Genomic DNA, 27,792 nt, shown 5'->3' on the forward strand with positions numbered 1-27,792 from the left:
AACATTGGGGGATCCACACAAGTCACACCTCACTGGACTCCCTCGGGTGTCTAGTTTTCAGAAATGTCTGGGTTTGGTAGGTTTCCCTAGAAGGCTGCTGAGCCCAGGACCAAAAACGCAGGCGCCCCCCTGCAAAAACAGGTAGTTTTGTATTTGATAATTTTAATGTGTCAGTGTTGTGTTTTGAGCCATTTCCTTTTGTGGGCGGTAGGCCTACCCACACAAGTGAGGTACCATTTTTATCGGGAGACTTGGGGGAACGCTGGGTGGAAGGAAATTTGTGGCTCCTCTCTGATTCCAGAACTTTCTGTCACCGAAATGAGAGGAAAAGGTGTTTTTTTGGTTCACATTTTGAGGTTTGCAAAGGATTCTGGGTAACAGAACCTGATCAGAGCCCCACAAATCACCCCATCTTGGATTCCCCTAGGTGTCTAGTTTTCAAAAATGCGCTGTTTGCTAGGTTTCCCCAGGTGCCAGCTGAGCTAGAGGCCAAAATACACAGGTAGGCACTTTGTAAAAAACACCTCTGTTTTCTGTGAAAAAATGTTGTGTGTCCACGTTGTGTTTTGGGCCATTTCCTTTCGTGGGCGCTAGGCCTACCCACACAAGTGAGGTACCATGTTTATCGGGAGACTTGGGGGGAACGCTGAGTGGAAGGAAATTTGTGGCTTCTCTCAGATTCCAGAACTTTCTGTCACCGAAATGAGAGGAAAAAGTGTTTTTTTTGGTCAAAGTTTGAGGTTTGCAAAGGATTCTGGGTAACAGAATCCCCACATTTCACCCCACAAGTCACCCCATCTTGGATTCCCCTAGGTGTCTAGTTTTCAAAAATGTGCTGGTTCGCTAGGTTTCCCCAGTTGCCGACTGAGCTAGGGGTCAAAATCCACAGGTAGGCACTTTGTAAAAAACACCTCTGTTTTCTGTGAAAAAATTTGATGTGTCCACGTTGTGTTTTGAGCCATTTCCTTTTGTAGGCGCTAGGCCTAGCCACACAAGTGAGGTACCATTTTTATCGGGAGACTTGGGGGAAAACAGAATAGCAAAACAAGTGTTATTGCCCCTTGTCTTTCTCTAAATTTTTTCCTTCCAAATGTAAGGCAGTGTGTAAAAAAGACGTCTATTTGAGAAATGCCCTGTAATTCACATGCTAGTATGGGCACCCCGGAATTCAGAGATGTGCAAATAACCACTGCTTCTCAACACCTTATCTTGTGGCCATTTTGGAAATACAAAGGTTTTCTTGATACCTATTTTTCACTTTTTATATTTCAGCAAATGAATTGCTGTATACCCGGTATCGAATAAAAACCCATTGCAAGGTGCAGGTCATTTATTGGCTCTGGGTAGCTAGAGTTCTTGATGAACCTACAAGCCCTATATATCCCCGCAACCAGAAGAGTCCAGATGCGTAACGGTATATTGCTTTAAAAAATCTGACATCACAGGAAAAAGTTACAGAGTAAAACGTGGAGAAAAATGGCAGTTTTTTTCACCTCAATTTCAATATTTTTTTATTTCAGCTGTTATTTTCTGTAGGAAACACTTGTAGGATCTACACAAATGACCCCTTGCTGAATTCAGGATTCTGTCTACTTTTCAGAAATGTTTAGCTTTCTGGGATCCAGCATTGGTTTCTCACCCATTTTGGTCACTAACTGGAAGGAGGCTGAAAGCACAAAAAATAATAAAAATGGGTTATGTCCCAGTAAAATGTCAAAATTGTATTGAAAAATTGGGTTTCCAATTCAAGTCTGCCTGTTCCTGAAAGCTGGGAAGATGGTGATCTTGCCACCGCAAACCCTTTGTTGATGCCATTTTTAGGGAAAAAACCACAAGCTGCCTTCTGCAGCCCTTTTTTCCCATTTAAAAAAAAAAAAAAAAACATTTTCACTGTATTTTGGCTAATTTCTTGGTCTCCTTCAGGGGAACCCACAAATTCTGGGTACCTCTAGAATCCCTAGGATGTTGGAAAAAAAGGACGCAAATTTGGCGTGGGTAGCTTATGTGAACAAAAAGTTATGAGGGCCTAAGCGCAAACTGCCCCAAATAGCCAAAAAAAGGCTTGGCACAGGAGGGGGAAAAGGCCTGGCGGTGAAGGGGTTAATTTCAATATTGTGGCAGATAAAAGAACCCAACTGACAATAAAAGACATTAGCAATCAACATATGAAATATCAATATCATTAACCCCCACATTGGCACAGCCTGATGCTAAATGATTTGCTAGTATTTACATATCCTTATAACCATGGATGTCGATTAATTACATGTCTTTGTAGGGGACAATGCAGTCACACCAACATTCAGTAACCCCACTCCGCACCACATGGGAGGACAATGTGGGAAGGGCTTTCAGTGACAAAAAAATCGGCTCGGGCATTAGCATTCCCCCTTACTGTCTCTAGAAACACAAGGTTCAAAAATATACAATTCCACATTTTACACCGTGCCCATTTAACACCGATGCAACTCAATAGATATTTCCCTATGGCAAACCTGCCCTGCCCCCAGTGTCGATCAGACAACACAGATCTCCAGGATATGCTGTGGACATGCCATACACTCTCTAACTTTTGGCAGGGTGTACATACCACCCTGCAGGAAGTCACTGAACTCCCTGATCTCAACTCTTGGGAGGCCTGTGCTCTCTGTATATTTAGGTGCAGGAAGAGCCATGTTGTTTGTACCCATATTTGCCGGTCTGGCCCTGCTCTTGGCTAAGCGCAGGCTTAACCTACATTGGAAAGCGTCAAACGCCCCCTATATAGAGGCATGGCATGGGACAGTGCAGAAGTTGGGAATGGCAGAGGATGCTACCCTCCGATATGAAGAAGCCAGATGCATTCGTTGACACCCAATATCTCCTGCATGGGACAATATGCTTTCTCAATTCCTCTAACTCGCCACCCCAACCCCCAATCACAGCCCACTTCACAATCCCCCACTCTGTCGCCTAGTTGGCATCCGCCCTTCTCATTACTCCTATGCAACAAATGAACCGATGAGAGGCTATTCCCCCCCCCCCCCCTCAAAAACTTCCTCCTTGTGTGCTCTTGTTTACCTCACATTCCACCCTTGAACCGCACTTGGTCATGCTACCTTTTTGACGTGTTCCAAGTGCCCCCCACCCTAGTTATTAACGCTATTCTTTGCTAATGCTGTGGTGCCCCCGGTTCCCTCTTTTGCTCAGTGGTCCTTGTTACTGTTCAAGATTTGTTCTTTTCTCTCTTTTATTACCTACTTTGTATACTGTATCAGGTAGGCCCGATGACTGGTTATATGCAATGTAACGCCTCATGCCTTTTCCGTTCCAGGTTTTTGTGACCATGTCATACGATGCTGCAACCCCCTTCTGTTCCTCCCTCATATGGAAAACCCCAATAAAGAGAATGTTTAAAAAAAATAACTTAATAACCGTCCAAAAATAAAGGGGCATCCCCTAGGACTCCAGCTTGCCACCCAGAGACCACAGCTCCCATCAAAGCAATTCACTGCCCAGAACATTTTGTGGTCCTTAAACAATTGGGGTACAGCACTCCTGTTGTCGTCCACACCTGCCCCCAAGGGGCATGTCACCACCTGTAAGTGACTCAATGGCTGAACACCCTCTGCCTCTTCCTCTCACCTCTAAGGGATTGGGACATTCCCCCAGTCCCATGGTGTCTTCGAGGAATAGCCTCACACTCTTTTCTCTCCTCTCTCTTCATCTCCTGGTGAAAGGGACATAAAGATCCTCTTGCGGCACTGCACCAGGCTGAATTTGCCTAGACAAGTATCTGAATGAGCTGCAAGAGGAACAGAACCCTTTAGCTAATCAGGTTTCTGGAGAGAGTCAGATTTTCCCTGAGTGCAGACTCACTTGTTTGACCTGGTGGGTCGGCAAAAGTTAAAAGGTAAGTGGGGCTGAATAAGATCTGTTATTTAGGGAACTCAAGTGGTTCACGGATGGCCCACCCTGGGCTCAGCCACTGGCCTTCAGAGAATATGTGTTTGATATTTTAGATGTTTAAGTTCTATTATGTCTTTACAATGGTTGCTCACTAGTTTGTTCTTAGGCTGCAGGAAATGCTTCATTATAACAATGTATCTCCATGCTTTATTTTTTAATTGAGAAATTATTTGGGCAAGTTATCATGAGTTATTTGACTAGTTAATTAATTTAATAATCAAAGTTTTTTTCTTTTGGAACATAAAGTTTGCTAAACTATAAATATTGTATTTTCAGTTGTCAACAGCTGAGTTATTTTATGAATTTTACTCTACTTGAAATAATTACTTTTGTATTCTAATTTAGGCTATTGAAAAACTTCAGGCTGGAGATCTTGCAACTGATGCTGTGACGGCGGCACTTGTTGAACTCGAGGTGAGAGTTTTTTATTTTCTTATTTTATGATTGTGTAAATAGGTAAACACTGTTGCACGTGATGCTGGCCATTGAGAAGCACACTTTTTATGTGTAGTCCTTGTTTTGAAGATGGATCTTGGAAAGACTTCTTATTAGATCATAAGCTTTGAATGAAAAGTTAATTAGCATCAGTGAGCATTTTTCAAAGAAAAATATTAAAAGCTAAAATTGGATATGAGGGTCTGATTTACAAACTTTAAAAGGAAAGTAGCAAGTGTGATTTAAGGTGTATATGTGTAGGCGATGCTGAGCTTAGAAAATTTACATGGAGTTTGGAGCTGTCATGTTGATTTGAAAATAATGTTTCTAGCAAACCTGTTGGCATTTGTAAGAAATGCTCTAAATGATCAAGTAATATGTTTCACAATTGAACTGGGTTAGTGGCACCACTTAGAGCTGTCATTATGATGAGCACTGGTATAAGCATCAGTTCTTAGGTCAAACATGCAATAGACACTGTTGTGTTAAAAACAAATCACTAGACCACCTCAACAACACCCACCAATTTTGTAAACGTCCTCGACTCAGTCAGATGGTTGACTACCAAGTCAGCAAAGCGATCCATAAGTAGAATGTGAACTCTATGGCTGGAAAGGCAGCACATCTGCCCTGCCTAATGTCAGAATCCATATTTGAAACTAATCATCAAGGTAATTTAACCCCTGGTACTGGCATGGGCGATTCCATTTATTTTCAAACGCAAGTCATTCGAATATAGAATTCCTCAGGCTCACCTCTGTCTTCTTCTCCCTTTAACATGTACACAAGGCTAGCTGAAAGCACCATGAGCAACCAGCTTGCACAACAAATGTTTGCTGATGATACAGAGCTGATGGTACACACAAGGAACCAGATGGAGGTAGCTAGAAATTGTCCTCTTCATTTACCTCTAGATGGCTCAATGCATCTCACTGGTGAATGGTTCACCATAAACTCACCCTTGGTGGATAAAAGATGGAAATCCTATGTTTTTGCCATATTCACCCAGCTAATTTGTCATTTATGTTAACTTAACCGTTAGCAAGCTTCTGCCCTTGTCACCTAGAAGTTCGTTTGATAAAATACTTACCTTCAGGACTCAACTAAATTAGCTAGTTAAATCTTGCAACTACCACTTTAGCTTATTGAGAAACTGTAGACCCTTTTTGCTTATACCCTAAGGCCTTCTTTGTCTTGGCAGTTATTCTTGCAAGGCACAACTTTTATTTGAGGTCCACTGCGGCCTAATGCTCCAATATGGCGCTCTCTAATGTCCACCATGTCTAAAGATATTAAGGATTATACTATATTCTGCTGCTAGAGGGTCTTCTGAGAAAACAAATAGGATAAGCTGGATCAGCCAGTTTGAGAGAGGACCTCAGAAAAGGGGACGCACAATGATTGTCTGTCTAAGCCTCATCATTTACCATATTTAAATTTGATTGTATATTGCTGAAGCTAGGTCAGTATGCTGGAAGAGGTGCTTGACTTTGCTAAATGGTGACCACAGCACCCTTGCATGCATTGCTCAGACTAGTCTCACTTCACCAGCTCTGCATTCGCTGGCCATACTGTGGCTGTCATAGCCATGGTCCATGAATCATGGAAAGTAGGTGGTGGCCATTTTATAATGGATCCATTGGATCAAGACTGAAGATGAGCACCGGACTGTGAGTGGCAAATGTCCCAATAATTTCCTGCAATTGGAAGAGTTTATCTGTTATTCAGTAAACGTTTATATCATATTGGTGGTGTTCTTACTCACCTCCTGAATATGACTTAGGGCAATTTCTTAGCTGGCCCTCTTACTGCGAGATGGCACACGCCCAAACAATGAGTTAGAGATGGGAGAACTGGGTAAAGAAACGTTTAACATCTTCTGTTGATTCATGTGCAAACTGATTGATATGACGGAGATCTTTTGTTGATTGTGGTGAAAGACAACATAGAGAAAATTCTCCAGTCGAGAACAGTCAACAACTTTAGTGGTTAGTTCTACTCAATGTGTCCGTTTATCAGTTATGCTAGAGGACGTTAACAAAAACAGTTACACACGCCCACAAAACAAGATGACAAGTGTACTGTTCAGGCTTATCTTATAGAAACATACCAAGCTCAAGACTATAGTTTAAACTTTTACAGGAGAGCACACATGGGCACACAGAAGATAACATTTTACTGAGAAAACTCAAGGCTGATTTAATGTGTGTGTGTGTGTATGTGACCCTTAGTATGCTTTTTTATTAAGGACTGTAACATATACTCTTGCTAATGCAGTGTTCTCTTTCAGAGTTCATATTCCTCTTGTAATATTGCGAAATAATTTATAGTGGTGCCTCTTAACACATCCCCTAAGTTGGAGATCCCAATAGCATCCCACAGCGAAATGCCCACCGAGAGTCTGTCCCTTTACCCCAATGACGTATTTGTGTCATGTCAAATGCGTAGTACTACTGTTGTGGCAAGGGGAGATCCAGTGTGTGTGTGTGTGTGTGTGTGTGTGTGTGTGTGTGTGTGAGCCTCCATAGAGATGTTGTACTGATATACTCTGTATCGCCCATCGTTCAGTGGCAAATGCCGAGTCATGGCCTGCATCATACCATCATTCATGGAGGATTGTCAGATGTGCAGCCTGAAACTAGGACGTCAATTCAGCTGTCGCTATTCTTCTGTCATATCGGGACTCATAACATTTATTCAGTGCAATCCTAGCAGCACCACCTCTCCACAAAAACTTCCACAGCGTGCCTTCCAGTTTAGAGAAAAAGGTCTTTGGAATCATATAAGGGTAATTTTGCAGGTGATGCAGAATTTGAGACAGTGAGACCATCTTAAGTATAGCTGATCGGCCCAGGAGCGATAGGGGCAGGGTCTACCAGAATGAGATGTCTGCGTTTAAGTCATCCAACTGGGGTTGAATGCTGTTGTGCCAAACTTTCTGGGGATCTTTGAGTAACAAAAGGCCAGCTCGATCAAGCAATTTTGCATTTGCAAACGGTGCGAATCGCAAAATTCGGCCGTTTGCGAATGCAAAAATGCCTTTCAAAATGTATGAAAGGCATTCGCTGTGCAACTTAAAGGAATCGCAAAAATAGCGATTCCTTAAAATTGCAACCCCATTTAGAGAATCGCGAATTGCAATTCTCTAAATAGGAAATCGCAAATAGGGAATTCCTATTTGCGATTTTCAAAGCACATGTATCAAGCATTTCCTAAATGTGAATTGGGCATTTAGGAAATGCAATTATCACAAAATCCAATTTGGTGGTAAGCATGTGCAAGTTTTAAAAATGCATTATAAATGCATTTCTAAAAATGACATGTAGCGCACACATGCCCCTAGGACATGTGTGCTCTTCACATGTCCGCAAATATTTTTTTGGGGTGCATCAAAGGGGGCCTTAGGCCCTCAGCACCCTGGGGTTTGCATTACCTAATTTACGAATTCCTAACTGGAATTCGCAAATTAGGTAATGCAAAACCATTTGCATCTATGGGCCTACAGGCCCATATGGATGAATGGAGTCCCATTCCCTAATTGCGATTTGGTAATAGCGATTGCGAATTTTAAAAAATCACTATTGCCGACTCGCAATTTTCATACATCCCATTTTGCATTTCTTAAATAGCGATTTCTTTAAATTCGCTATTTAATAAATGCAAACCGGGAGCTTGATACATCTGGCCCGAAGACTCTTAGGGCCTGATTACAACTTCGGCGGAGAGGGTTAATCCGTCCCAAATGCGACGGATATCCTACCCGCCGAATTACGAGTCCATTATATCCTATGGAACTCGTAATACGGCGGGAGCATATCCGTCACATTTGGGACAGATTAACCCTCCTCCGCCGAAGTCATTAACAGGCCCTTAATGTTTCTGGCCCATGCCAGACCAACCGGTTGGACCCATTCACATACAAAGAGGATTTATGCTTATGAAGTCGCATGCCTGAGAAAGTATCAAATATGCTTAGCACCTGTAGCGGGTGGGGGCCGGACCACTGCAGATCCGACATGCTGGCGGAATATGGCTCAATTTCTATCCTCTAGTCCTGGTGCCCATTCGAATCCTTGGATTTGCACATCTACCTTGATCCAGTGTGCCGGTGGTTCAATCGCGAGGGCAAAAAGTAGCGGGTAGAGGGAACATCCTTGCCAGGTCGCTCAAAAAATCTGAAAATTGTCAGAGATAACCCTCCAATTCTGACTCGGGCTCTTAAGTCTATGTATAACAGTATAACAGTTTGACATAGTGGCAAAAGCTGGAGCCCAAGTTATACTTCATCGGGGGAGAGATAATCCCAGCTGACTGCGTTGAAAGTTTTTTCAAGTCTGCTAGTAACAGTACCAGTGGGCCTTGCAGTCTGCCACTCATGGCTAGGCATTAATGACTCTTCTATCATTATGTATTTTCACCCGTCCCGGCATAAAACCAAATTGATCTTGAAACACAAGTGTGGATATAGCTATGGTAGGGCGGTTCACTAGGGCCTTTGCCAGTATTTTGGCTTCCACGTTAGGTAGGGAGTTTGGGCAGTCTGACTAACACTGCTCTGTGGTCTTCCTGATTTGTGGATCACACTATCTCCACTGTTACAGATCCTCCAGCAGACCCAGCCAGCATGGCCGCCAGGTGAGGGGCTATAACTTCAGTACACATCCAGAAAACTCCACCAGGGACCCATTTGGATCAGGAGTTTTACCAGCCATCAATTGTCCCAAGGCCTTATGTAACGTGTCATAATTAAGGGGTTCCTCCAGAGGAGCCTTCTCAGTTTTGGTCAGTCTCATGACAGGGAGATCCCTAATAAACCCATCTATGTTGCCTCCCGGCTGTCGGAATATAGGTTTGCATAATAGGAGGCAAACTTCGAAGCAATGAAAAGGGTACCACCTTCCGCCTCAATGGTCACTATGGGGTTTCTCTGTGCCCTGTTTGAACATAGCCAGTGTAAGGTTCTGCTAACTGTATTACTCTGTTGGTAAAAGCAGCTTTATGTTGCTTTTCATTCTTGTTTGGCTTCATCTAGGTTTAACTGTTTGAGGTTGTCTTGAGCAAATATGAGGTTACATTGTGCAGCAGGCGATGGAGACAGCATCAGTTGAAGTTCCATCTCCAAAATCAATATTCCATTTCTCTGAGGGTTTGCTTCTTCTTTTTCCTAACTTCAGTCAGGTAACAGATCAGTTTACCTCACAGGATGGCCTTGAACGCTCCCACAAAATTACAGGCAAGGTCACAGAGTTCTTATTGGTTTAGAAGAAGGAGTCTATAGAGGCTGTAAAATGATGCCTATGGTCTGGGGTTGCTCACAACCAAGGGTCTAGGTGCCACCCTGTACGCCTGCACGCCTAGTTGCGGGCCCTTCACCATTGTAATTCCATAGGTGAATGATTGGAAAGTCTGCAAGCATGGATATAGGCATCTGCCACCCAGTGACTATCTGATGTCGCGATAAGGTAATCAGGAGAAAGTCCTATGAGCCCTGAATATAAGGTGTACCCTCTCTCATATGGGCGCAGTGCCCACCATGGATCCATGAGCTCCAGGGTCACCATGAATTTTGCCAGGTGGGTCGCCCTGGTCAAGGGAACACCCATCTTACGTGAACAATCTCAGTCCCAGTTCAGTACACCATTAAAGTCCCCTGCATTGAGTCTCAGACCCAGAGGGCATTGAGCATGCAAATTTCCCAACAAGTCTAGGAAGGTTTGAGTCAGTGGTGGACAAGCATTTACACAGAGTATTGTGAGCAGAGTTCCATACTGTAGCCCAGTCACTCCCTTGTGGATCTTGCCAGGTATGATGTACCTCAGGAGGCAGTTCACTCTGTAAGATAAAAGCAACTCCCCTTGACCGCCTCGCAAAGCCGGCTTTAAAGACTTTTGAAAAGCCCATCTGGGCGAGGAAGGGGCATTGGTTGCCTAGGAGGTGGGTTTCAATGAGAAAAAAGATTTTGGCATTGTGTCATTTGGCCGCTCTCAAAATGGTTCCACATATAATCTGGTCAAGGAACCCGTTTACATTCCATGAAAGGACTTTCACCAGGGGTAACTCAGTGACCGGAGTCATGAACATATGATATCTATCTAGAGGGGGGCCCGGGAGGAAATGAGTCTTCCAAAGGGTCCCTGTCATCAAGAGGTGAATTATACATTTTTTAACAAAAACCAACAAGAAAATACAACTTCTTGGCTGAAATCTCCCTTCCCCCACCCCACACTTCAAAAACATGAAGCATTAGTCATATCGGGGTAATGGGTTGAACTGGCTACATGCAAGTCAACAGCAGCCAAGCCCCACAATGCATTGAACTCCCAACACCCTCCATAAACCTGTAAGAAAGAAATAATCCTTAGTCAGATGACAGAGGTGGCGAGTCCACTGATGTGCTCCTAGGGGCCATTCCCCAGAGTCTGCCCTTCATGCGAGCACAGAGGTGGAGCAGCGCTTCCCGAGCACTGTCCTGGACTGCAAGGCCATTGTCTGGGGGCAGCATCATATTGAGGAGCAGTGGCCGTCTCTACTGTACTCACCACAGAAGAACTTAAGATCCTGGCAATGCACCTTCAGTTTGGCTGAGTAAGGAATCACATATCGGATGCCAAGAGCCCATAGTTTCCATTTAGTTTCAATGAAAGATATATTCTGTTGCTTTACCAGGTGCGTGCAATCCGGGAACATAATAATGTTATGGGTTACCAATCCCAGGTAATTCTGAGTGCGGGCCTACTGGACAACAGCGTCTCAGTCATGATAGTAGAGTAATCTTGCAATCATTGGATGCTGGTGGGTCCCCGGTCGGGGGCGGCGGGTGAGTGCTCTATGTGCCCTTTCGATGATAAAGCAAGAGGATAATTCACCAGGTGTCAAGCGGTCCCCTGAGCCGGGGCTCAAGGAATTTCTCTGGAAAGCAGTCTTCACAGCCCTCCGGGAAGCCAAAGAAGTTCAGATTATTTCTGCATGCCCTCCCTTCACCTGCTGCTGTGTTTGTTGCCACTCCCTCCAGGGCAGCCTGAAGGGTAGACTGGGGAGTGCCAGTGACGGGCTGTATGAGGAGTGTAGCAGCACTCACTGTGTGGACGAATTTGTCCAGAGTGTCCTATGCTCCCCACCCCCCTCATCTGTGGCTTATCCTCAGCCATTAGATGGCTGGGTCTCTAGTGGACCCCCAGTACCGACCTAACTGCGATCCCGGACTTCACTGGGGGAAAGTGGCACAAGCCGTTGATTGCCCGATGGGAAGTGACAGGTTCGATTCTGCAGAGGGCGCTGTTCGTGGTTTAGTCCCTTTTCCCAACTGCTCATCCAGGTATCAGAGGAGCGAAGGTTGTGTCTGTAGTGCCACCCTGCCCCTCGGGGTGGGAAGCTCCAGGCATTCGAAGGCACAGAAACTGGTCCCATGCACGGAGTCAAGTAGCTTCCAGAGGTAGGATTTGTGCAGCCCCAATTCATGCTGCGCCCAGAGTTTGCCAAAGTATCCCAGGCACAGCATCTTTGCCCACAAAAAGCCCAGAGCCCCAGTGAGATTGGGCCCGGGCAGGAAGCAGGCTGAAAGCTCTCGGCCTAGGCTCGCGCAGCTCAGGCCACTCACATTCTGAGACGTCCCAGTCCCTCTCAAGCAATTCCTGGGGCAGGCAGCGGCGGCCCATGTCTGCAGCACCCTCCGATCCTGCTCGCTGATGTCGTTGGGCACAGTGCGCCACTCATCACGCAGGGTAAGCCCCCTGTCCCACTGTCAGCTTCGCCATCATCGCCACCTGAACCAGGGGATGCACTGGGCCTTCAGACTGATCCCACTCCACTAGTCCTGTATCGCACAACCAAAACATTTATTCCCGGGTAATCTGAGTAGCTTGTCTGCTGCCGGGTGTCTTGTGAGTCCGACATCTCCACAGAAGGATGAGCTGCTGAAATCCGACAGGATGCTAAAGTATAGTGCGGGGACCGTATGGAGCAAAATTAACTCACAGCCGCCATTTTCTGTGGTTCAGTGACACTCCATAAATGCCGGATGTTTGATATCAGAGGTAATCTATGCCAAGATTAAAATGATCTGTCAATCAGTAGGGAGGATAATGGACCCTAGGTTCTGTGTGAAGGTCAACATGTTTCTTGCCTATTATGCTTGAATGAGTCAGTGGCAATTCTTCGGGACCGGTAGTTAGTACCCTAATATACTCTGAGTTGGAAGTATTGGTCAGTGTTGTAATTTACCCTAACAATGCCCTTAGTTACATCTATTATAACAGTAAATGAAGAATCCTCATATTAGAGTTGTGAAGAATTCTCATGTTAAACTTATTGAGCCCATATGACCTCTTTAAATAAATATGCGAAAAACAGCATGTATGTATGTACCAGGACAAACATATCTTGAAATTGGTTGGCACTCGTGAACACTGGAGTGTCCCAGCATGCGATTGGCATGGTCACTGCAAACTTTGAAGTGAAGGATAAAAACAAAAAGTCAGAGGGATTTTCTCTTACCCTTCTTCCAAATTAAACAGACCCTTGGAGTGCTATGCAGCAACTTCTCATGCAGCAGCAGCTTGACTAATAATGGTGAGGTTCAAAACACGCTGAAACACTATGGTAGTGTGTAGAGTACACCTCTAACTGGATGGTCTTCTTGACTTTGAATTCCGTTGACATCAGTGTAGTGTTGGTAGAGTAGTACAGCGGCACACCTTAGTTAGTTACCGCATCACTGATAAAACGCTTGTGGTGTAGTATAAATAGTGGAAACCCCATGATAGGCATCTTGAGAGATCCCTAGCAATCTTACAACACTGCATATTTAAGCAACCAGGGGCAAGATGTAATAAGGCTTTTGTGGTTGCAAACGGCCGATCTGCTGAATCATTCAATTTTTTATCGTAAAAATGTCTTTCGGTATGCAGTAACCGCAAATTGTGGTTTAATAAAATGTTATAGAATTTCAATTTGGGTTTGCGACCCAATACCGATTTGGTTTTTAAAGGGTGTGTTAAGGGCACCCCTTCCGAATATTGAATTTGAATGGCATGTTTTCATGTTTTGCGACCAAAATCTGACCGGAAAACATTAACCATTTAATGACTACAAACATCCAGTGGTAAGCCATTCACAAACAGGATAGGGTCCCCCCCAGGGCCCCTTCCCCTTTGAGAATGATAACAAAATGTTTTTTAAGAGTAGGCAAAGCTTGTTCTAAATTGATGTGGGGTTTTTGTTGTGTTTTCACTTTATTACTGTTTGTGTGCTGCATAAATACTTTACACATTGCCTTTAAGTTAGTCCTGACTACTTTTGTGCCAAGCTACCAAAGGGTTAAGCACAGGTTAATTTAGTGACTCTTTGTGGTTCACCCTGACAAGGATTGTGGCTGCTGCTTGAGTAGCCTCCCCACTCATGCAGCAACCCCATTTCTCACATGCATTAATTCCAATCTGCAGTCAGTCAGTGTTGCAGTCTGTGGTGCCACAAATAATTTAAGCAGTTTAGTAACTTAGGGCCCGGTTTGTGTCTTGGCAGTATGGATACTCCATCGCAACAGAGTATCCTAACCGCCAAGACTGTGGTCCGCGTGCCAAATTTAGATGCAGGTTCATCTTATGTTTATTCACGACAAAGACTATTCAGTCTCTGCTGTGATTAAAGCCTCTGGCGGGCCGGCAAAGTAATGATCGTTGGAGCCAGACCTCTAATTCCAGCCACCTAATTCAGATGGGTGGAATTAGAAGTCAGTTTTCCCTGACCGTCACCGCCAGGAAAACCCTGGCATTAACGGACAGTGAAAACTGCTAAATGATCTCCTTTCCATGGAAGAGGACTCCCATGATGGGGGGAGCATTTTCTTTTTTCTTTCCTAAAAGACAATTCTGCTTTGTGATTTTCATTTTCAAAATTAAAAAAGAAAACAGTTTGATGCAGGGCTACGTGACGTTGACCGTGTCTTGCACCAAACTATAAACAGCACTGACAAGAACCAAAGTGATGGTGGCTTCTGAAGAGGCATTAGAAATGACGGCCAGTTTGGCAGTCATTTCTAAATTTGTCAGGTGAAGTAGTTTCGGCCTGGTGAATATTACTCCTCCAGTTCAACTGAGATTACTCTGTCCGCCAAAATATAAATTGGATCTTTGGTCTTTTAACAGCGGCATCTGAAAATACCTGTAGGGTCATTTTGCATCCATGTACAAGCCATTTTACAGAATGTCTTAAAAATATTTCTGGCAATATTAGTTCTTCCGAATGAAGGTGTCAGAGGTTTTTAAGATACCTGATATAACTTACATATTAAATAATAACTGATGAAAGGTTTGCATTTTGGTGTAATGGCCAAGTGCTAACCTTTGTTTCTCGAACATCAGACAAAAGCAAAACTTTCAGACACCACAGTAAAATGAAACAATTCCAGGAAGCAAAGTAAAAATTCTTCTGAGTAACTGCATCATATTCTTTTTTTATAGTCAGAAGCTCAAAAAATGGAACCTAAAGACTATATTAGCAGCTGTTTTTGTCAATAAGGCTGTAGCCTTTACCAGATGAAAATGTGTCTGCACAAGTTAGTCCTACATGTATCACACCCTGTGCTACATGGTTGTTAGTGACCCCACCTCAATTACAATGCTGAATATTGAAACATCTAGAGCAGATTTTAGTTGTAAACTGATTTAGAGGCAAAGTATTGGCCGCAACACATTCAGATACTGCACAATTCTAAAGAAGTAGGAGGAAACTAAAAACCAAAGGAAAATTAGAGCCTGATTTAGATATCAGCAGATGGGTTACTCTGTCACAACGGTGATGAATATGCCATCCGCCAAAATATAAATCCCATTATTTTCTATGGGATTTATTTCAGCAGATATCCGTCACCTTTGTGATGGAGTAACGAATCAGCTGATTTCTAAATCAGTCCCTCAGCTGGGAAAAGAGGTTAAAAAGACCTAAATCTTTCTGAGGGAAGTGGCTGTGATAAGTAGTGTTTGGGACGAGGGAGGGGGATTCAGCAAGGGGAAAGGGAAAGTAATTAAAAAATTGGGTACAGATGACAAACGTAGCAGGTCTAAAGCGTGGAGCACATGTTACCTCAACGCACATGTTACCTCGACGCACAGGATAAAGTTCTTCAATCTGTGACAAAAGCGACAGAGATTGTAACTGCTTCTTTTTGGAAGTGCCTGCCTTATCCAGCCCGATCAAACTATTCTGGCGAGGGATGTGATTTGGCATGGTCAGATGTTCCCTTTAGGGAGGGGTCATATCTGTGGCATGAGAGAGATAATTGAGTAAAATTTGTAAATGTTATTAATACTTGGGAACAGAATGATACAGGCAATGCAACCGTGCCTCAGCTGATTAAGGGCCCCATCAGAATCCTGTAATCTGTTATCCAGAATTGGCTCTTAATTGGAGCCCAGGACAGAGCACCTGCGAGGTGATTGAGTCAGTAAAGAAATGTATTATTGTTTCAAGCAAAAAGGAAAAGCACACCAGAAATAACACAGAGATCGATACAAAGAAGATTAGTTACTGGATAGTCCTGTATTCCTTCTGGTTGTTCTGAGTTAACAATATTCTCTGGTGAAGAGGCACAGCCAAGGCTTTAGGCAGAGGTACATGCACTGGGCTCAGAAGTAGGCAGACATCCAGTTGCACTAAAATATCCACAGACCCAGACTGTTCTGCAAAAACATAGAGAAAGGCTCTGTTAATACAGAATCAGACACCAGCGTAGCTCTTCAGTAAGTACAATCTTTAAGAGTTGGTGTAGAAAAGAGCTAAAACACTAGAATTTCACTTTCGGAAAAAGCTTTGATCCTGATTTAGAACTTGGCAAACAGGTATTCTGTCACAACGGTGACGGATATCCTGTCCGACGAAATCTAAATCCAATAGAAGATAATGGGATTTAGATTTCGGCGGATGGGATATCCTTCACCATTGTGACGGAGTAACCTGTATGCTGAGTTATAAATTAAGCCCTATATCAGGGGTTGGCTTACATTTTGGGTACTAATAGTGAGTTAGAAACAGGAGATGTGGACTGAATCACCATTAAGAGGCATAGGGTATTACTGCAGATACTCAGAGAAAATTCAGTTGGGCAAAACTGGTGAAACTAGTCCTTGCAAAAAGGATTGTAATTTAGGTATCTCATGCACAAATCAATGCTTTGCCCGCTTCTTCAAAGCTATAAAACATCTCTGAGTAGATGCTTAGTATGTTAAGCCATGCCTGCACTGACGCCCTTATAATTTCTCAGCTCTAATAATCATTGGTGATACATTGAAGGTCTCAGTGAAACGTATTTTATGGTTGTTTCATTGCTAATGAAAAGACTAGATGAGACTTTGCATCACTGACCTAGTTAGAAGAATGAGGGACTTGGTTTCTTGGAACAAAATGGAAGACTTGTCATAGGGTTCTACGATGTCATAAGCAACCTATAAGGAATGCTGAGAAACGATCTGTGAAGGTCTGATGGTCCTGGCAGACAGATGGGGTGCAACCCAGTACTTTCCACCATAGCTATCTAATGAGGTGGCATAGGTTTGTCTTATACTACACATTTTTCTGTATTTCCCAAGTTACTGTGTATCATTTGTACTGCAGAAGGTCAGAAGCAACGTTCCTTAGTAGGTTGTTGATGGGCAGTGTTACTATATTAGTACCTGACTTTCAGACAAATGCTAATTCGCACAATTATGTTTATTCGTGTTATAAATAAATTTACAAAATTATTTGCAATCTAATAAATGGATAAGGTTGCTTCACTCGACATTATGGACTTAAACACCATGTAGAAAAAACAGTTTACCAAAATATAAAGAGGGTGTGATTGCGTGCTTGTAGGATTACCCGTTCTTACAAGGAAACCATGGGAGTCTGTAAAGTAAAAAATTCAACTTAAAATTGTTTCCTTTTTATCTGGGAAGAAAAAGGGATGGGTGCTCTAATTCACAAGGACCTTCTTCTAACAAAGGAATAGATACCAAGAAATGTGTGCCATTTTCCTAGCAACTCTCAAGGAAATGCCTATTACTGTACTGTTGGCTGATGTTGCCATTTTCAGTTGCGAGGACAATAGTATTCATCATGTGTTAGGTATACAGTTTGTAGAGGGAGAGCAATCTTTTCACAGACCCAAATACTGTAATTAAAAACAAGATAGATCTTAGTGAATAATATTCACTAGTAGCCAGGCTATCAAATTATACAAGAAAGCATCGGAGTAGACGTATGGAGACAGCTTAATCAAGAAGTAAACGGACCATATTCTGATCAGTTGTTTTTTATACACACATGTTGTCTCAGCCCTGATGGTTTTTTCATTACAGTATCAGATAATTCACTGGTAAGTTTAAAGCTTATTTTAGTTGCCAAATGGATACCACCAGGACTGATGCCCTTTTACGCCAAGATAGGGTGGTCTTAGTTGAGGTAAAGATTAGGGTTATCCAGAATTTATTATGCTTGCTTGACTGGGGGCATTTTGTGTACAAAAACAGCTTCAGATTCCTGGGCAGGCCTCATAGTTTGAGCATACCTAACCTGACCTTTGGCCTGATGTGCTGTGGGAATAAACAGAAAGTAGAGAAATCATCAATGGTGATAGTTTGGGCAAATGTAATTGCAAAGCTAACAAGCTTTAACGAGTGAATGTCTTTACATTTTGCAAACCTTGTTGTCTAGTCTGATTTAGATGCCCCAGAGGAGCTCAAGAGTCCTCCCTGGTCTGGCTACTCCCTACCGCTAGGTATGGAAGGTGGCTCTGGTCAGTGCATGGAACCAAAGCGTGAAGAAAGGTATTTCAGGCCATAGGCATTCACATGGTCTTCAGGAAACGCCAGTTCAATCTTATCTGAGCTCACACCCAAGATGTATCTGTTGCTTGGAGCCCTATCTCGGATCAGGGTGGTCAGATCCTAGGTAGTGACATGGGCTTTATGGAACTGTCATTGGTGCTTGTTCGAGTGGGTCATGCTCTCTCCCCTCCTGGGGCCGTCAGCCAAGTCGGTCAGTCCAGGTAGTGCAGAGGTGTCCCCTTTTTTGTATTGCAGGCCTCGTTAGCTTAGGGTGGTTACGTCACCTGCATGCTTTGATCCAACACTGGATGCCATTTTTCTTTGTCCTTTAAGACCCCTCAAATTGAGGGCTTATGTTCTATCCTGGTGAAGTGGCAAGTCGGAGTTAGTTGTGCCAAGTAGCCCTCTGGCCAACCAGATGGGCCCGGCCAGCCGTCAACCATATCACCCAGGCCAGTTGCTAGCCTGATGGCCCAAGCCACCCACCATTCAAGATAACCAAGTAGTCAAGACCTACTGGAGCCTATGGCCACAAGTCCAAGGCCCTGGATCCACCAACTGGGTTGCCTCTCTATACCTCTGCCGATACCCACTTGGGACATCTGGTCATTGTGCTGACCTACAAGTGAGTGCGTGCCCCCAACTCTGCAACACATGGAGAGGATCACTTGTGGTGCTGCATATGGACGCAGCCCCTTTGAGCCAACACCCAATCCCTCCTGAAGGGGGAAGAGAGACCATGGCACTGCCGCCCACAGAGACAATATCTTGGCTGAAGAAAGACTTTCAATAAATTGCAGCGAGGTAGCAGTTCTTACTAGGTTGTCCGTGAATGGTTTAGCACCTGTTCCCCACAAAACATTAAGCGCTAGCAGCTATTGAAACATCCCCTTTACATCCACACTCCAGGCCCCAAGTGAGCTGCTCTACGCACCAACACAGAAGTCAACCAAGACTCTACTGCACTATGGTATCTTTATGATATAGGGAAGATTTTGACATGGAGGCATTCAGTCATAGATCGTAGCTTTGCTCCATTGGCTCCTCAGCTAAGCAGACATACTAAATGTGTGCACCTGGGGTTCCTCTTGTTCTTAGGAGGACTGTTGCAATAATGCATCATCAATAAAGTAAAAGGACGACTTCTCACGATGATTTAAACAAAGTTCACATTCCCTAGTAGTAGGTTAACCACATAACTCTTGGTGAATTTTTCATCATACAGATAGGAAGAGTGGACATAAAAGGCTCAAAAGGGACCTTACTATGAATGCTTGCCTACCACAAGCCAGTTATCCCTTTAATAACTTTTCTGACATTTCCTGCATGAAACCCAAAAAGTCTTAAGGAATTTTGATGTTTGGCAGTCTGTTTTCATACTGAATTGTGAAATCAAGCAAGCTTTTACCCTTCAGCTCCACAGGAGGTGTCTGTTCTCCTTGAGCTCACCTTTGGACCCTCTGCTACTACATGTGTACTGTACCAGTCAAACTTCCCTCCTTTTACTGTTCCTATAGCAGAGAGCAGATTGACCCCCATGGGCACCAGGCAGTTGGAACCAGAAGCAAGCGTCCCAAGGTAAGTGACAAATAATAAGAGTAGTGGTATTTTACTGGCAGCCCACGAGGGAAGGATCTTCTCCTGACCTGCTTCATGCCCATGCTCGATCGACTATCCCTAAGAGCCAATCCTTATCCAAATATTCCAGATCTGACTTGCCAACTTCCCTTGCCTACATTCTTCTGCATGCCACAGGCTATTTACATTGGAGACCTGCAGCAGATAAGGTTTCAGCCCAGTGACAGAATCACACCACCTCTTCTGTTTTTTCAGAACCAGTGAGAGCTCACTGGACACAGCTGGCACTTACCCATCTCATTGAACCCGCTTACCTGTGTTCAACTGCTGGTCATATGGAACCCTTCTCTTCAGCCTTCAAAGCTTTTATTTGAGCAAATGCTCTTAGAACCAAAAATATGCACCTATAGTGGCTCTGCCTATGCCCTGCCCCATGCTTTTATGCACCTTGCAGTCTCTCTCTTACTGAAGCAGCTCTGGCTCACACTGCTGGTGATGGCTAGGTATGGGACCAGAGCCCCAGCACCATACATTTCGAGGGCCAGTTGAGTTGTCTATATCAACCAATGTGTTTCATTGGGTCTGATGAGAATCAACATCACATGCCTTAACTCTGCTTTTGGTTCATACCACAGTGGAAGTTCTGCTTACAGAAAGAGGCTCAAAAGGCACTTGCATTGGATGCCCTGCTCGATGTTAGTGAGCTGGGCTTCTTACCAAGTACGAGAGTAAGTCATGATGGATTTGGTGCCAAGAGCTCATATAATTTGCTTTATCATTTGAAATCTGAGGTATCAGAGTGTCAGCAATCCTCAGGGAACCAGCTACTAGATGGTTCACTTAGTCTTTTGCTTTTTTACCCTGGTCAAATTATCGATGTGAAGGTCAGTTCCACTATGCTCCACCAGAGTTTTCTCTGACTATGACCATCTCAGGCAAGTCACCAACTTTTCGGTATGATCACATGTGCTCATCCTCCACATCCCCAAAGAGCAAGAGGGACTGGAGCTGTGCTCACCACGAGGCCTTGGCAAGATTACACCTCAGTTGCACAAGCCGTGCTTCATCTTTATTGTGCCACATGGTTTAAATTGGCAATCTAACTTTTGCACATTTTAGACTACTTGGTCTTGGTTTTAAAATGTGTCAGGTCAATAACTGACATTGCTGCAGACCCCTGGCCCCCCAGTGTGTTCCTCCTTGTATAGCAGCAGAACACATTTGTGGGGCGCTGAGAAAAATCCACACCATTCAACAACAGTGCCAGAAGCTCTGGTGTTGCAGAAGTGAACTGGGGTAGTTTATAGAGGTGGGTGATCAATCTCCCCGAGACCCATGGATTAGGTGAACCTCTGCCTGGGGACTTTAACACTTCCCACTGAAGCTGAGTGCCACATGCTCCTTGAAGCCTTCCCTGTAAACCCGGAGATGTTTGCAGAAAAGATTTGTGCACTGTGGGAAGGGGAGGGAGTGCACCCAGGTGGCAGTCCCACGGAGAGGATCCACCCTCCTGGCTGATCATCTTTCCTGCTGGGCTGGATTTCATGCCCCCTCTTGATGGTTTCATGCCCTCTTGAACGCTCTCTTCAAAGTTCTTTTCAACTTTTCACAATGGCACTTGTTGGCTATCAGTCTTGCACCAATGTTTAATCTCAGATGGAGTTGAACACCAACTTTGGACTTCTTTCTTAGGGAACCCAACTCCAAGTCGACCCAATCCTAGCAGGCCAAGGGCTACCACTGGCTTATTAGGTCTGTGTTGTGAACATTGATCAGCTGGACGTAGGTACCGTCTGTCATGCTGAGTTGTTGTCTTCTGTATACCTTATTTCCTGGACCCGATGCTGTCCGCTTCTCTTTTTGATTCACTGTTACTGAGGGAAACCAGAGGAGCACCACTTCTAATATGAGATTGTAGTCAGATGCTAAAGTATCAAGAGCTGAGAAAACACCTCGATGCGGTTGCCCACTTTCAAAGCAAAGTTTGGGGGAGTACCACATGAAGGATGTCATGTCTAGTGGTGATTCTTGCCAAGGCTCAGGGCCCCTGTCCCAGGCTTGTCACAGCTCTGATAGGCAACCTTGTCAGAACTTCCCACTTTGCTGGAAGAGAGGAGTCACACAGGTCCTGGGGGACAGTATCCTGGGTACTTTGGACAACATGAGTCGATGTCCTGAGCTTGGGACTAGGGATCCTGCCCAAGGGCTCTTAAGCTCTGCCAATGGTTCCAGGCAGAGTTTCCCATCCTGCTGGACTAGGGAAACACTGATTGGGCCACAGAGCTCTGTTCTCTGTACTTTGGGATGCCAAGGATCAGGGCCTGGAGCCTGAGATTGGGCACCGTCTTTGGTTGCTGGGCTCCAGATGGAGCTCTGAAAGGCCATGTGAAGTTTCCCACACTGACAGAGCAGAGCAGCCATGCAGCACCTGTGTTTGAGACACTTTGGGCTTTTGACTGAGGCCCAAGACATGAAGCATGCACCATGTAGATTTCTGGAACTCTCAGTCGCTCATCTTCAGAGCTATTTATCATGGGGGGGGTCCTGACAGTCCCATTGAGCCTCATGGATGCCAAAACCACCCTTGTTGCACGTTTTTGTTGGAGAGAAGGCTCTGGTAGGTCCCTGTAAGCCCCCATAGCAATCTAGGGGAGGTTGACTCATCTGTTTTGTAATCTCTATACCCTTAGTGATATAGGGAACATTTAAACAAATTTATCTGATCTTCTTCTAGCCATGGCTGGGCATAAGTTTCAAATGAATTCTCATTGGGACATGCAGAGCAGCCCATTCATCTGGCTGTACCATTCTTTTCTATGATTTGCAATGAAATGGTTGATCTCAGAGTCTGGACATCTGATTATATTATATGTTCCAATGGAAGATGGACAAGATGTTCTACTTGCACTCAGAAGGCACCCTTGACATTTGGACTAATGGCTAAAGTCTGTGAACTGAGGACTGGGCCCTACGAGCTAGCTGGAGCTTTAGGATGCAGCAAGAGCTTTTTTCTCAGTAAATCCCTGTCAGGCTTCTAGAGTACAAGAGCCACCCCAAGTCGGCAGTTGAGCCCAAGCCCAGGATTCTTGCCCTAGGCCAACAGACAGGGTCTCCAAAATCTCTGATTAGGATATGGTATGAACTTTCAGCCCTTGTGTAGCTAGCAGATGAGCCCTTGCCAAGCCTGCAGAACCTGAGCTGTGTATTTTCTTTACACGAGCTGATGGATGTAGCCCATGGGATGAGGGTGCAGGGTCAGTGTCCGATGTCTCACAGAGCTCTGACTGGAGCCTTGTCTGAGCATTTCTTCCTGCAAGAGGAGGTGAAGCCTTCTGGGCCTTCATAAGTATATCCTCAATAATTTGGGATATCAGAGATTGGTGCCTGGAGACTTCTGGCATGGTTTAAGCTTTCAGCCCTATTGCCTTACAGGAGCATGGCAGGCCTTGCTGACCCTGCTCAGGTATGTCCTGGCTACTTTGGGGCACTAAGTGTCCGTGCCTGGAGCCCAAGACTGTGCTCCTTTAGAGAAACCTGATGGGATTGTGAGAGGGAATTCAATTGTACAGAAGCCATTGAGCCCTCTCCAGGCCTGCAGAACCCCATCACGGGGACTTTGATACACTACAGGCAGGTGAATTAAACCCAGGGCCATATGATACACTACAGGCAGGTGAATTAAACCCATACCTTGGACCTCCCAGACCTCAGGCCTTTCATCTTTGTAGGATCCAGAAAGCCTTCTCACGGTCTACAGACATTGTCCTGGGCACTTATTTTCACACCACGCACTGGTAAATAGAGCCAGGGCTAGGGCCCACGCTCTAGGCCAATGATAGCTCTGACTGGGATCCTTTTCAACCTGCAAGTGCACTGGTACCCTAAGTACTAAACCCTAGGCTTGCCATACCTCTGACTGGGACTACTGAGAACTTTCAACCTTGAATGAGTCTTTTTTGGGCCTGCAGAACCCTATCCTGGGCACCTTATGACAGAGTGGCTGGTTTGGTTAATGGAGCTCGGCGGTTTTCAAGCTTGGCCAGCCTGAGCTGTTAAAGCTTTTAACTCTATGGAATTGAGAAGCCTTTGTAGACCCTGCTTAACCCCTAGGTATGGAAGGATGCTTCTGTAGAGTGGATGACACCCAAAATCTGAAGAGTAGCTGCAACCTGCACATGCCTGGAGCTGCTAAACACTTTGTGTCAGACCTTATTTGCCACTATAGAGCCGGGCAGTTTCAATGAAGCAGAATGTCAGCCTAGGATCTGGTCAGAGGGTGGTCCCTTTCTTACCTAATAATAACTACTTGGGGGAAGTTAACTAGGCTTTTTTGTATCTAGGTACTCCGGATGACAAATCGAGTAGTGAATGTCGTTATACCTTATTATTGTAGCTAAAATGTTGAGGACAGAAGTATTGAAAGGTAAGTGTATATGGGGAAGTATACATTTAATATTCTTAATTCCACATTTATGTACATTGAACATGTATATCATCAAGATAAATATATGAAGTTAGATTTAGAAAATCAGTCAATACTTATCTGGGGATATAGTTGTATATTTTGGCTACCATATTAAGGTGTAATGATATTCCTTAATTGATATTCAGGACTAAAATCATGGACAGCAGCTTCTGAGCAGAGGCATCTGATCTCTGGTGCCCTGACTGAGAAAACATTTCAAACAAACTCTCATCTGTACTCACAGGTCAGCCTGAAATTCTGTCTCAGGGCCAGATTTAGATGTTGCCGGAGAGGACTACTCTGTCACAAACGTGACTGATATCCCGTCCACTGTATCGTGATCCCCATTACATCCTATGGAGATCATAATACGGTGGACGAGATATCTGTCACGCATATTCCATCTGCCCGAGATCTAAATCACGTCCTTAGTCTTTCCATTTGGTCCTATAGCATATCTGTCCAGTGGCCAGTTAGGAGCATGGGACGTCTCCTAGTTTCACCCACACATAACATGCTTCTTTGTATGCTAAAAATCCCTAGTAACTTTAGTGTGATACATTTCTCACATCCCTGTGCACAATAAATGTTACTCAGGTGTGATTTCACACCCTATGTGTACTAAGGAGAACTTCAGCAAAATATCTCAGAGCTGTCTGAGAAAACTGCGCAAGGAGATTCTTTACAGCACTAATAAGTGAAAAAGTAACAGTTGTTACACTGTAGAAAAGCAGACTTTGGGGAAACAAACTGAAAAGCTTCACAACCTGGAGCAAGAAAATAAGAAAAATGGCCCATGGAAAACTGCTTTTACTAGTTCATTGAATATACACACTGTGGTTTGATAGAAATAGAAATGATTACACCATGATGCAATCTACAGTAAATTTGATGAGACTGATAAGTAAATGTTTCTGATGAAAGTACTGAAATAAAATGTTCATTTAAAGCTGGAGTTCTTAACCTGTGGTCTGGGAACCTGTGAGGCGGGGTTGGGTCCACAAAGCCTTCTCAGGGTATCCAAGACTGCTTGGGAAATGAAATAATATTAACAGATTAATAACATATTTATGAACAAAGAAAACAAAATGTAAAATAAAGAATTTAAGAATTTTAAACTTTCTGTAAGTGGGAAGATATTTGAAAATGGAGGCTGAACATTAAGTTACTATCCTCATATTGATTCATGGGAGCAGTGAAGGTGCATCAAAAAGACTATAGTATGGATGATGAGAATACTCAATTGAATTTTGAAAAGCTGTTCCCATTAAAATAAAAAACATTTTTTTTTTCTATTTTTTGTGAATTAAATATTTTATCGTTTGTGTTTTTGTTTCATGATTGCTTATTTCTATGTTTTTAGTGTATTGATTTGCAGGTCAAATCATCAAAAAAGCTTTGGCTGGGGTCCCTGGCATCTAGTAATGACTCTGGCCCTCATTACAACATTGGCGGTAACTACCGCCTACCGCCACAGCGACGGCTGCCAACATACCGCTGCCGTGGCTACCAGCCGTCTACGCGTATCATGACTGCCGATGGTATAGCGCGAGATAGCTGGCGGAACACCGCCGACAGTCATGGCGGTGGACGGCAGTGCTGCTGACAGCAGCACCGCCACGCCAGCAAAACACCGCCGACCGTATCATGACCAATGATACTGCCTGGCGGTGTTTTTCTGGCGGACGCTGCTGCTGGCAGCAGCGCCGTAGACCGTCTCCAGCCGGAGGACCCCCTGCAAGCAGGTAAGTCGGGTTCTCCGACCGGAGATGGGATTGTGGCGGCCGAAGTCTCCAGCACAGTAGCCGTTACCACCCGGGCGGTCGGTGTGTTAAAGTGCCGGTCTTGGATTGCGGCTACCGCCGGGTCATATTTCCATTTTTTTTTTTTACTGTTGGCGGTATTAATGCCGCTTTAACACCGACCGCCAGGGTTGTAATGAGGGCCTCAATGTTCCAATAACAATTTAATGGTGGCCACGGGTTCCAGTAAAGATCAAGAGGGATCCACAGAAATCAGAAGGTCAAGAATCACCGATTTAGAGAATAGGAGAAAAAGTGTACAGAGACACCCTTAGATTTGGCGAATTCATCAAACTTTACCAGAAAATATGTGCGTTATAAAATGATATGTACTGGCAGCAAATCAAAGCAAATTCATTGGCCTGCAGTGAACTCAGGTTGATGCTTGTATCACAGGGGACATGTTGTATATCCTTGAAAGCACTGGAAACTAGTCCAGGACCGTTCAGCTGCTCCATATTCTGCAAATAAATTTAATGAAACTGGAGAATGCCTTTAACAAGCTTCTAAAACTATATAAGATCCTAGAGAAATGTTGTAACACTATGGCATAATCCGTAATGACCTTAATAGCAAAGCTAGGGAGTTAGAAAAGAGACTTATTCAAATGTACATCCTTTAGACCAATTGCGTATATTAATTTTGATCGGAATGTTAATTGCACCACCTTGGCATCAAACTCAAATTTTAATGTATAAATCCTTGCCTACCCAGAATGTGCAATATTTTTTCATGCAAGTCAAATGTTTAATAATATTAAAATAAGAGAGCCAACAGGGAACAGTGACATAACTTATCTTGAAAATAGGCAAAACATTTGTTATGGCTGACTGGGGACTTTCTTCAACAGTAGCATCGCAGCTTAGTTTGAAGTTTCTCACTTAACAAGGTGTGCAGGAGTTCTGTCTCAAAACGTGGTGCTGTGGGACAGGCAAAAGCACAGCTGACCCTATCGCCAGTTGTAATTGCTCAAGTCATGAAGCCATTTTCCCCATCATTTAATACTTAACATTACTTGAAGCCAAATAAGGAAAATGTGCATTAGAAAGACATCGGGGATAACGCTACCATGTCCTCTTCAGGCTTACAAACAGGCACATGACCTGTAAGTTGATACATTAATGGTTTTACACTGTGATGACTTAAAAAATATTTACCCACATATTGTTAGGGAGAACGTTTTCACAGAGGATCTGAGTCGTTTTTGATTGCCATCAGCTAAACTGTTGGATTTCTGGAAATAAGGAGCTACTGGTGGCAAAGTGTGTTAATTGATAATTTTATTGATTAAGTTTGTCAAACGGTGGGAAAGAGGGAACACCACTTTATATGATAGTTGGAGTAATTTTAATGATATAATTTGATATAGGTACATGTAAACTGGAGTGTGAGCAAGTACTGACGAGCTAAACAAGAAATGTACAGTTATTTAATAATTTAGCAAATCATTTTTGGTTGAAGTCTACCTGGAAATGTTGGGAAGCTAGCTATTTTAGAAATGTTATGTTCATTCACCAAATACATAGATAGGAACCTGTTGTAATTTTTAAATAGCAAAACCTAATGCCATATTTCCGCATTCATGCAACAAATTCTAGGCATCGCATTGATTGAGATGTAAATGTCTGGCTACGAAAATAAGTGCTCTGAAAGTGAACGACTTGGTGATTTTTGTTCTGGGCCAGCCACAGGCACACCCATACGCCAGAAACTTTTGTTCAACTCAACCCCTTTTCTCATATGGCGAACAAACACACACTTCATT

At 43.9% G+C, this 27,792-nt stretch overlaps 1 protein-coding gene across 2 annotated transcripts in view; it reads left to right on the forward strand.

The window, feature by feature from the left end:
* The window catches only part of TASP1 (taspase 1), a 628,686-nt gene that overhangs the window by 159,243 nt on the left and 441,651 nt on the right, over positions 1–27,792 (forward strand). For both annotated transcript variants that reach the window (XM_069234107.1, XM_069234108.1), the window contains one exon: positions 4,294–4,362. In XM_069234107.1, coding sequence (XP_069090208.1) covers positions 4,294–4,362 — 69 coding nt within the window. The remainder of the gene's footprint in view (positions 1–4,293; positions 4,363–27,792) is intronic.

This window comes from Pleurodeles waltl, chromosome 5 (genome assembly GCF_031143425.1).
Source record: "Pleurodeles waltl isolate 20211129_DDA chromosome 5, aPleWal1.hap1.20221129, whole genome shotgun sequence".
Classification (NCBI taxonomy): domain Eukaryota; kingdom Metazoa; phylum Chordata; class Amphibia; order Caudata; family Salamandridae; genus Pleurodeles; species Pleurodeles waltl.